Here is a 12,050-nt window from a genome sequence, read left to right on the forward strand (position 1 = left end):
ATTCTGACTCATAGTGACCCTATAGGACAGAGTAGAACTGCCCCATAGAGTTTCCAAGGAGTGGCTGGTGGATTTGAACTGCTGACCTGTTGATTAACAGCCAAGCTCTTAACCACTGTGAACTCTTAATAAAAGGTTTATGTAGGAGTTGCCAGTACAAGGTATATTCAGAGAAGAGGAAGGGACCACATGAACTAGAACGGAGGGCTCCCATAGGAGACTAAAGGAGAAGATAGACACTGAGCACATTTTAGGAGCCAAGGATCTGCAGTCAGATATGTGTTCAAATCCTTGTCCCTCCACTTACCAACTTTAACATGGGGCAAGTTAGGCTCCTTGTTTGTATCTGTCTCTTAGGGTCATTGTAAGGATTAAAGGAATTAAACTACTTAACCTGGTGCCTGGCCCAATTAAATACCCATTGCTATCAAGTCGATTCCGACTCATAGCAACTGTATAGAACAGAGTAGAACTGCCCCATAAGGTTTCCAAGGAGCGGCTGGTGGATTCAAACTGCCAACCTTTTGATTAGCAGCCAAGCTCATAACCACTGTGCCACCAGGGCTCCTGGCCCAATTAAATAAGTTCTCAAAAATATTAGCTGCTGTTTTAATTGCTGTTTTTTAATGCCAGTAATATTTGTGATGAATAAAATACCATAATTTCAGAACCCAAATGGTAACACATGATCTGATGTAGGATGTCATATGGTAACTCTACGTTTAACTGTTTGAGGAACTGCCAAACCGTTTTCTGAAGTGGTTGTATCGTTTTATATTCCCCAGCAACGTACGAGGGTTCCAGTTTCTCTATATCCTCATCAACACTTGTTCTTTTCTGTCCTTTTGGTTACAGCCATCCTAGTGGGTGTGAAGTGGTATCTCATTGTGGTTTTGGTTTGCATTTCCCTCATGACTAATGATGTTGGGCATGTTTTCATGTACTTACTGGCCATTTGTATATCTTCTTCAGAGAGGATTGTAGTTTTTGAGAGTTACATGTTCCCCTAGAGGAGAAAAGTGTGTATCCTAATTTTAATTGTCACAGGGGTCTGTGATAGCTTATGGAAGGGGGATAGTTTATGGAGGACTTTGAACTGTGGTAAAGAATAGTGATAGAGTTTGTAAGATTGTAGAGGAGATATAGGAGTGGTTTGTAGGAGAGAGAGAAAAATATTAAAGGATATAAAAAAGTAGAAAGAAGAAAATAAAAATCACTTGTAATTACATCTATAAAAGAGAATCACTATGAAAATTTTAGATTTTCCAAAATTGGATTTTAGATATATAATTACTGTGATCCACAATGCAATGCTTCTACTTCTTTTTAGTTCAAGTTCTCCTGCATAGGTGGCATAGTTCCCTGATGAATTTTGGTGTTATCCTCAGTTGGGTAACAGTGGAGTGACATCCCCTGCCCCCAGTGGAATTCACAAACACATGAGAAGAGTCTGGGATGCTGGAAGAGCAGTGAGTGAAACCACCCAGGTAGGGTGTTGTGGTGGACAGAGTGCTGAACTAGGAACTGCACTTGAGTTCTAAGCCTGGCCCCACTAGGACCTTAGGCATGTCACTTAATCTTTCTGTTGAATAAGGCAAATGGAGGTACCAAAAGCCCAAACCTCTTCCAGCACTAATATATCCTTGAGTGCTGGGTATGTACTTCACAGGTTGGGCCGGCGAAGGAAAACCATGAAGCTCTGCCGAGAACTCTCCGATTTGGTGGTGTACACAAATTCTGTGGCTGCCCAGGACATCGTGGATGATGGTAAGGCCTGAGAGTTTTCTTCTCCTCCTGTGAATAACCATTTGTAATCTTTTTTTGCCAATTGTTGATTAACCTTTTGTTACCCAGATCATCACAACACGTTTCTGGGATTGTGTGAACTCTGACTTGAGTCAGGAAACTGACTGCTGGTCCAGTGCTAGGCTCACGTGGAGGATTGTTGATCACTGTGGTGTCCTGACTGATGAGAGGTCAGACAAGTCTCCTACAGGGCCGGGGAGAACTTTATTATTATTTAAAAAACCAGATGTATTAGAGCTAGGTTTTCCTCCCAAGCTTGAAATGTGGAGACTTGGCCTAGCTTGTTGGCTGTTCCAAGTGCGAATGACCAGAAGAAAGAAGAAATTAACTGGCTGAAATGACACCTAGGGGAAACTCCATATTTTCTCAAAGGAAGTGTTGACTTTTTAAAAATTATTTTATCTACAGATTGAAGTTTTAACAAAATGAGGAGAAATTTCAGTAGCATTGGCTCTTTCACTGTTTTTCATCTATCAGTTGTCATATGTATATTTTGTCTGTCTTGGGCTTTTTCCATTAGTTGTGTCTGGATTTACGTTCTTTGAGGACCAGGTGGACTGTTGGATTTGGAGCCTGGATTAGCAGTGCCAGTGAGGAGACACCATGGGAGAGCACTTGAACCACTTTCCTTATCACAGATTAGCAGGCCCTTTCCCACCAATACAGGCGTTCACACATTGTTTTTACTACATGCACTTTAAAACTTACTGTAAAATATACTGGCCTAATCTGGTGGCGTAGTGGTTAAGATCTACGGCTGCTAACCAAAAGGTCGGCAGTTCAAATCCACCAGGCACTCCTTGGAAACTCTATGGGGCAGTTTTACTCTGTACTATAGGGTCGCTATGAGTTGGAATCGACTTGATGGCGATGGGTTTTGTTTTTTGTTTTTTTTTTTTGACCATTTAGTTTAGACTCGGCTAATGCTTGGGGAAGAGAAAGCTGGAAACACTTGGAAAAGCATCTTAATGACTCAGCTTCCAGGATGTAAATCTCAGCAAAGTATTTCTGAGGATGTCCTGAATCAGTAGATGTTCCAGAAGTGGATGGGCCCAGTGATGGGGTACCTTTTAGCAGTGCCAGTGGGGAGGATTCTAGGACCTACGTGAGGTTGCCACGAGAACCAGGTGAGCTGTGGGGGATAGGACTCAGAAAACAGGAAGTTCAGGCTTGGGGATGAAGGGGCCTTTCCTCTGTGACTGGTCCTGTCTTTGTCTACACTCCATGGTGTCTCTGCCTAGTTCACAGCTGCCTGAATGGAGTCTGGCGTGAATTATGGAACCTAGAAGACACTCAGTGAATACTTGAATAAATGTCAGTTCGTGGTGGTTGTTGAAGGAAAAAAACATTAGAACCGTGTCTGAAATCATCTTATCCAACCCTCCACTTTCTTGATGAGGAAAGGGCCAAAGCAGGTGAAGCTTGCAGATCTGATAGATGGCAGAGCCAGAAATCCTAACTCTAGCTGTTTTGAAGAGGGCTAATCTTCCGGCAAGTTGTGTGGCTAGAATATGAGGCTTTTCTCTCTCTAAAAAATAGCTTTACTATAGCATTATTTGGAGTTCAGTTGCCATGTCTGAGCTGAGAAAACTGTTCCTCCCTTGACTTTCCTGCTGGTTGCTCTTTTTCTCTTTCTCCTCCTCCCTTCTCATTGCCATTGCGGTCAGTTGTTGGAAGCTTCTAGAAGTAAATTATGGTCATGTGGTTTTCCCCTCTAATTTTAATTACAGTAAATCAGAATCTCCAGTTTTCTCAAGTCTTAGTGAAGGGAAAACAACATCGTAGTCTTTTGTGCTTACAGACGTCTAGAGTTTTTCCCTTACATCTTTTATTCTCCCAGTCACAAGTTAACGTACTCTACCTGCAGATTTTCTTCCCTTTGGTGTTCATTCTTCCTTCAAATGGTGACAATTATGAAAAAAATAAATTAATTTCACGTATAAGAGCTTGAGAAACTGGGATTCTCAGCAAGTGAGCAACAGATTCTTAAACTCAGCAACTGGTTTAATGGAGTTAAAGGTGTATTGGTTTTAGAGTAATATAATTTTCAATAAATTCCTTAGGAAAACATAATCCTATTAGCTTAATGGAAAATAATATTGAGTATATTTAACTCTTGACCTTCAGCTGTTTTTGTTTTTTAAATGATCCACAAAATGAGGAAAAGATAATGAATGCATCGATTATCTTAATGCAAAGCAACTCTATTAATATACTGATTGATATGTGTTTTTAATTAGCAAGGTCACCTTAATGTGATGTGTTTATTTATGTGGAGAGACAGAAAATCAATGGTATTGATTACAGTGCTAGTCCTTCTGAATTTGGCTTTTTAAACTATATATATATTTTTTCCTATCATGTTCAAAGTACTTATCAAAATCTGGAAATAAAATCACTTTCAGTGTGCTTGAGGTATATAAAAATGTTGATAAACTGCATCAAAATATACTTTTTTTTTTAATTTTAAGGAAAGAGTCTATATGAAAGAAATCATCAGGTTAAAAACTAATTCTGTAGTTTCTTTGCCTCCCGCTTGTATTTATGACTGTTCCAAGGTCCAGCTCTGGAGTGTCACTGTCAGTCAGTTGGCCTGTGTTTAACAAGGATGTTCCACCTGAGGACGGCAGGGGAGCAGGGGCTTCAGGAGACCATGTGTGTGTTACTGAACATGTTGCGTCTAGATACAGTTCAGGCTGAGCTCAGTTCACAGCCATGTGGCTCAGTCTGGGTTCAGATCCACTCAGCTTGTTAGAGTATATATTAGAACGAGAATGACCCAAGAATGGGTCTTCATCTGGGCTTGGTCTCTTCTAGCATGTTCAGGAGACATGTGAATGGTTGTTTTGGGATGGGTTGGGGGTGTTTGTTGGAGAGGTGGTAGTGGTGGAGCACAGAAGGTGGGATAGGAGAAAAAGGTACCCCAAACTTGCAGTTTTCTTGGCTCTGGATTGACCCATCATAATGATCCAAGCAGAAACTTTAGAACATGCTTCATGTTCTTTTACCTCCATTTATTTATTTTCATTGTTTCCAAAGCCTCGCGAGGTGGGTGGCTGTCCTTGTTTCTGAAACACTATTTCTTTTCATGCTCTTTTGAACTCTTTTTTGTCCATCATTATTCCTTTCACTCAAACAGGTTTTGCTGGTTCCACAATTCTGTTCAAATCAACTCTAAACTGAAATTTTCTTTTCTGTAATTGGTCTTTTTTCTTTATTTTCTTGGATCCTGATTGCTATCAGCTAATATGTATTTCACACGCGTACCTTTCAGATGAATGCTTTCAGCGGATATGTCTTCTTATTATCTATCAGGAATAAGCTATATAGATTGCTTTATTTATCTACAGTTGTCTATATCATTGCCGAAGAGATCTGTTTGAGTCATACATCTAGAAAATAATTTTCCTACCTGCCATCCTTCATATTAACCCGGTAAACATAAATTAATGGGGTGATTGAATTCTTTGGAGAACATGGGACCCAGAAACAGGTAGGAAACTTAGCAAGATGCACAGCTCTTATTTAGCTCCAAAGTGGCAAAAAGGTCACAAGAGTGGAATTGGTTGGGTCTGCCTTGGCCAGCAACTGCCTTGAGTTCTTTCTTTCACTGCTTATGCTATTGGTACGTTGTGACATCACTGTAAGGCTTTCGTGAGTGGTGTGAGTCCTCACGTTTTCTTTGCTGTAGCTCTCACTTTTCATTTTACTCTACTAAAAACTGCTAGGAACCACAGGGAATGTGTTATCGTTCAGTGAGACAAGAGCCCATCAGGTGGTTCAGCAGAAATCAGAGCAGTTCATGATTTATAACCAAAAGCAGCTCACGAGGATTTATCCCTCTGCCTACCGGATTGATTCCAGTAACTTCAACCCTCTGCCCTACTGGAACGCAGGCTGTCAGCTAGGTATGTATGCCTTGGGAAGGAGCATTCTCTGGATAGCCTGGCTCTACACCGCCATCTTGCCTAATTCCCTCAAACTCCCAACTTACACAGTGGCACTGAACTACCAGTCCGAAGGGCGAATGATGCAGTTAAATCGAGCCAAATTCAAGACAAATGGCAATTGTGGCTACGTGCTCAAACCACAGCAAATGTGCAAAGGTATGTGTTAATGTAGCTCTGAATACAGGTGACCTCTATTCAAAAGAGTCTCTGGAAATCATGATACCCGTGTCTTACAACGTGATTTGTTTTTTAAAAAAGGATAGGTTAAATTGTTGGAGTGTGATTAGAACGCTTGTTATAGCTATTTAATGTTTGGGTAGCATGATGTGTAGCATATCTTCTCGTGAAGTTTTGCGTGTTAAGAGGGACATAGAGAGTGATGGGTTGTCACTTGAAATCCAGTGACCTCACACCAGCTTCATTGGGCATTACTTAGAAGTTGGACTGCCTTCTAAGATCTGAGCCCAAGCTTTCAGAAACTTGAAGCAGGTGTGTGAGTCTGAGACCTGGAGAAATTAAAAAACCTCTTGGAACGATTGTGTATGAAGTCCGTGTAATCAGTGTAGTCCTGTTATAGAGCAGCACTAACAAAAAAGAAAGCATAATGTCGTGTTAGATCAAAAACCACTTTCTTTTGGTTCTGCTCATTACGATTCTTTTTAAGTTATGAGTCGTACTTGACTTGACGGCAATGGGTTTGTTTTGTTTTTTTGAAATTGCATTTATAAACAATTTAGGTAAAGAAGTGTTGACAGATACGTCTTCTGGATTTTATGCTTTGCATGTTTTCTTGCTCTGCTATTTACCTAATTCAGGTCTTCTCTCTGTTTATAACGTTCACTCTGTGCCTGAGATGGTTTGGGTTAGGAAATTATTGGCTCTGACATAACTCCTCCCGACTTTAAACTATTGGCGTTCAAACAAAATGCCCCCCTTCCCACATGCTGTGGTTGGTAATTGCACTGCAGACACTTGCTTTCACCTGGCCCGTTCGTCTGGTCTTTGAGGGCACAGATTCAACAAAAAACCACAGCTATGGAAATGCCAGCTGGTGCTGCCTTCAGGGTAAAGCCACACTGACAGTTGTGACGGTTTCTTTGCTCTAAGACACGCTGTAGTAATTCAGCATCTGTTGTTTCTTTGTTCTACAAGCTTAAACTGTGTGTGTGTTCTTCCCCCACCCTGCCAGCCTTCGATTTTAACCTCTGTCTTACTTGGCTTAGGTACTTTCAACCCTTTCTCTGGTGACCCACTTCCTGCCAACCCCAAAAAGCAACTCATCCTGAAGGTCATCAGCGGCCAGCAGCTCCCCAAACCTCCAGATTCCATGTTTGGAGACCGAGGTGAGGTAAGTAAGCCACATGTTACTGAGTGGTCAATTACGTGGTAATTTTGTCGTGTTTATATTTCATGATTCTTCAGGGTTCTCTCTGTGTGTGTACGTGTGTAAGCGCTCAGAAAAGTGTTCAGAAATGAGCATGGACCTCATCTCATGAGCTATTAACCAAGTTACTGGCAGGTCAGACACAGTTCCTTCTGGAGTGCCTCGTCTAGCTGGGAGGTTTGAAGGCACACAGTTCAGTTCACACTTCAAGACTGACACAGGCGGTGCTGAAACCAGGGTGCAAAGCCCCATCTCACTATTGATAGAAACATTGCCTATGAGTCTGTCTTACTCTCCCCACCCCCCGACCCCCGTTCAGGGGGTTCCTCGACCTCTTCATCTCCTGGGAACTTCATCTCAGCTGCACATGATGTACCTGCTCCCACCACATGCTGACGATCGTCATCACCTGCCACACCACAGTAGTATGGTTTTCAAATGTCTCCCTCTGTGACCACAGCCTCCTTTCTTTCTAGAACTCTCATCCTGATGTTTCCATTCACCTGGATTTGGCCTTCTCAGCTTCCATTTAATCCCATGTGTAAGCTTCTGCTGGGCTCATGGCCTTGCTCTCAGAAATGGTGCATCGTTCCATGCTCTGTCTGCCACTCCCGCCTCTTGTAAACCATCATTTCTGGATCTTGAGCGTTGATGGAGAAAAGGAAACAGCCCTGCAGCTGGGTACCACCGTAAACCCTTCTCTTGAAGGTCCGCTGCTCTACCACTCCAGCTTCACCTGATCCGCCCTCTATCCTGTTCTGTACAGTGGTGATTTCCAACCTTCTCTCTCCTTGTCTTCTCGTCTTCAACAGATGGTACCACGTCCAACTCGACAGAGAGTAGGGGCTTCAGATGGGGCCGTTTCTTCTGTCTCTGTTGTTCCCAGCCTAATCCAAGCCACCATTGTTTCTCATCCGTTCTGCTGCAGTAGCCTCCTAACTAAGGGGCCCTGATGGCACAAATGGTTAAGCAGTTTGGCTGCTAACGGAAAGGTTGGTGGTTCGAACCCACCAAAGGGAGAAAGACCCGGTTGTCTGCTTGCATAAAGCCTGTGAAACCTGATGGGGCAGTTCTCCTGCCACGTGGGGTCGCTATGAGTTGAAGACAACTTGACGATACTAAAAACAGCAATAGCCTCTTAACTGGTCTCCCTGCTTCTGTTATTGCCCCTACATTCTGCTCGTCTCTCAACAGCAAGAATCATTGTTTTGGCACTTTTAGAATATGGGTCCTGCTTCTTTCCTTTTTTCTCTTTTTGTCTGCAGTAAAGGAAGGCTAACTGCCTATATTTCCCTCCACACATTTTATTTTGACAATTTTGAAACCCCAGAAAAGTTGTAAGAATAGTACAGGGAACACCATATCCTCATCACTTAAATTCACCAGTTTATTAACGTTTCGTTTTATTTCTCTCTCTCTCTCTCTCTGTCCGTCTCATGTATGCATATATATGTGTATATATTGGAGCCCTGGTGAAGCAGTGGTTAAGAGTTTGGCAGTTAACCAAAAAGATCAGCAGTTCAAATCCACCAGCCACTCCTTGAAAACCCTATAGGGCAGTTCTATTCTGTCCCGTAGGGTCACCATGAGTCGCAATTGACTAGACGGCAAGAGGTTTAGTTTATATGTATATATATGTATGTATATATATACATACATACATATATATGTATTTACTTTCGTGTACAGAGCCATTTGAAAGTGACTGACATCATGACACTTGACACCTACATACCTCAGCATTCATCTCTTAAGAACAAGGACATTCTCCTTTATTAAAAAAAAAAAAAACCAAACCCATTGCCGTCGAGTCTATTCAGACCATAGTGACCCTATAGGACAGAGTAGAACTGCCCCACAGGGTTTCCAACGAGCGGCTGGTGGATTCGAGCTGCTGACGTTTTGGTTAGCAGCCGTATCACTTAAACTCTGTGCCACCAGGGCTCCAACTACGAAGTAATCATTACACCCACGAAATTTAACATTGGTACAATAACATTATCTAGTATATATCCATAGTCAATTTTCCTCAGTTGTCCCAAGCTTGTCCTAGTAGGTTCTTTTTTGTTTTTGGATTTGGGGTCCAATCAAGGATCTCACATTGCTTTTAGACGTCATGCCTCTTTGGCCTTTTTAAATCTAGACTAGTTCTCCAGCCCTCGTATTTTATTCTTCATGACACTGATTTTTTTTTTAGAGTCAAAGCCAGTTGCTTTCCAGAATGCCCTTCAGTTTGGATTTACCTTACGTTTCTTCACGGTTAGATTCAGAGTAAACATATCTGGCAGGAATAACACCTGCACAATGCTGTGTCATCCTCAGAGTATCATATGATGTGATTTTGTGCCATGGGTGATCATGTTACTTGGGTAAGGGGGCGTCTACCAGGTAGTTTGCATTGTATGAGTATCTCGTAATTAACACGTAGCCTGTGGAGTTAGAGTAATCATTTACATGTATGAGGGAGTTCACATAAATTCCTCATGGGATCCACTGTCTCTCTTTAGCAATTAAAATAAAATTCAACCTCCTGATAATGGCTTCCAAGGTTCTCTCTCAGGAAATTTTCAACTTTTTTGAGCCATGGAACATTTTGGTATCTGGTGAGACCTATGGACCTCTTTCTTGTCAGAATAATGTTTTTCAGTGCATAAAATAAAATAGGTAGGGTTACACGGAAACCAATTTTATTGACATTTAGTTATCAAAATATATAAAAAACACATTATAGCATACGAATATGTGTGTCCTTATTAATGCAATAAATAGCAGGGTCTAGCTGCAGATCTAATGATTACTGTAATTTTAAAGTGATACGTTGAGATGTTTGCAACAAATATAATGTGACATGAAAACACATGATTTCTATTGGACACAGTGTTACAGGCACTACTAATAGGACTGTGGTGTGTTTTAGTCAGAGGTTAGTGAAAATAAAGATACAGTTTTCCCCCATCCAGGCTCATACAGCCCCTGACTTTTCAACCCACACGCCCTCTCGTTACATTTCTGAGAATGGCCTCATTTGTTCCACTCCCAGGCAGCAAACTGCTTGTCGTCCTTATTTCCTCCTTTCTTTGCTTCCCATGTCTAATCAGTCACCGTCTCCTTTGCTGCCGCTATCGGATTTCATTCCTGTTCTCTACCCTGGATCACAATATGATGAGGCAGACATTGTTATCTCACTTGTTCAGCTGAGGAAGCAGAAGCACAGAGGGTTATACAACATGCCACCAGATCAAGAGAGAATATATCAAGCACCCCAGAAGGCTCCCTTGTCTACCCTCCCAGGCAACATCCCCACCAATTAAATTTTGTCTATTGTCAATCTTTCTATATACAGACTCTTACATTATGGGTTCTTTTACATGTGGCTTCTTTTGTTCAACCTTACGCCTATTTAGCAGAAGTTTCTTCTTTTTCATGGCTGTGTCCTCGTCCATTAAATGAATATTCCACATGTCATCCCTGCTACTCATGATGGACATTTAGTTTCTTTCCAGTTTTTAACTATAGAGCTGCTGTGAGCATTTGTGCACGAGCAAAAACTCTCATTTTATTAGCTCTGTGCCCAAGGATGAAATTTTAGGTTCACTGGGTAACGTTTGTGTAGCGTTAGTAAATACTGGCAAACAAAAATTTATTGTCTTTCGTTCTTGTCCCTTATTTCTGTGTTTGCCACACCTGGTAAAGTCCCTCTTCCTTAGTAAACTTCTAATAAAGTCGGTTGCTAATGAAATGTGGACACCTTGGCCAGTATTGCCAAATTAATTCACACAAGTACAGAAATGTAATCACTGGTGACAAAGCTTTCTCTTTATTTCTATAGATCATTGACCCCTTTGTTGAAGTTGAAATTATTGGATTGCCTGTAGATTGTTGTAAAGACCAAACCCGCGTAGTGGATGATAATGGTAAGATGATAATCTGTGTTCCTTTTTAATCAGGAGGCTGTAGAAATAGATAATCACTGAAAAAGAAAAGTTCTAAAATCCATCTCTGCCATCTGAATTTGTACTGAGGTCTTTTTAACACATAACACTAAGCAAATCTGTGATTGATGCATAGAATATTTTGATGGGTGTGGTAACCTTTGATCTCAAGACATTTTCTTTTGAAGCAAAAGTTCTTTCTAGTAAATAGAATCAAAAACATTTTTAAAGGGCTGGATTAAAATTCACTTAGTACCAAAGTTTATTCGTGGTCACCAGGGGTGGGTAGGAGGGAGGGAAAACAGCATCAGGATTAGTGGAAGACTCATTAATAACCTGCATTAATGAGCGCAGGTTGATGCAACCTTGCCTGCTGAAAGCAAAGAGGACTTGAAGCACTTACTAATGAAGATCAAAGACTATAGCCTTCAGTATGGATTACACTTCAACATAAAGAAAACAAAAATCCTTACAACTGGACCAATAAGCAGGATTATGATAAACAGAAAAGTTTGAAGTTGTCAAGGATTTCATTTTACTTGGATCCACAATCAATGCCCGTGGAAGCAGCAGTCAAGAAATCAAATGATGCATTGCATTAGGCAAATCTGCTGCCAAAGACCTCTTTAAAGTGTTGAAAAGCAAAGATGTCACTTTGAGGACTAAGGTGCGCCTGACCCAAGCCATCATATTTTCAATCACCTCATATGCATGCGAAAGCTGGATAATGAATAAGGAAGACCAAAGAAGAGTTGATGACTCCGAATTATGGTGTTGGCAAAGAATATTGAATATACCATGGAATGCCAAAAGAATGAACAGATCTGTCTTGTAAGAAGTATATCCAGGGTGCTCTTTGGAAGCGAGGATGGGGAGGATTCATGTCATGTACTTTGGACATGTTATCAGGAGGGACCAGTCCCTGGAGAAGGACATCATGCTTGGTAAAGTAGAGGGTCAGCAAAAAAGAGGAAGACC

General features: G+C 41.3%; 1 protein-coding gene across 1 annotated transcript in view; it reads left to right on the forward strand.

Moving 5' to 3' along the window:
* The window catches only part of PLCH1 (phospholipase C eta 1), a 196,373-nt gene that overhangs the window by 173,028 nt on the left and 11,295 nt on the right, over window positions 1-12,050 (forward strand). The window contains exons 15-19 of the mRNA XM_023733872.1: window positions 1,670-1,767; window positions 5,535-5,714; window positions 5,805-5,912; window positions 6,980-7,104; window positions 10,970-11,054. Of these exons, the coding sequence (XP_023589640.1) occupies window positions 1,670-1,767; window positions 5,535-5,714; window positions 5,805-5,912; window positions 6,980-7,104; window positions 10,970-11,054 (596 nt within the window). The remainder of the gene's footprint in view (window positions 1-1,669; window positions 1,768-5,534; window positions 5,715-5,804; window positions 5,913-6,979; window positions 7,105-10,969; window positions 11,055-12,050) is intronic.

Source organism: Trichechus manatus, unplaced genomic scaffold, assembly GCF_000243295.1.
Source record: "Trichechus manatus latirostris isolate Lorelei unplaced genomic scaffold, TriManLat1.0 scaffold00062, whole genome shotgun sequence".
NCBI lineage: Eukaryota > Metazoa > Chordata > Mammalia > Sirenia > Trichechidae > Trichechus > Trichechus manatus.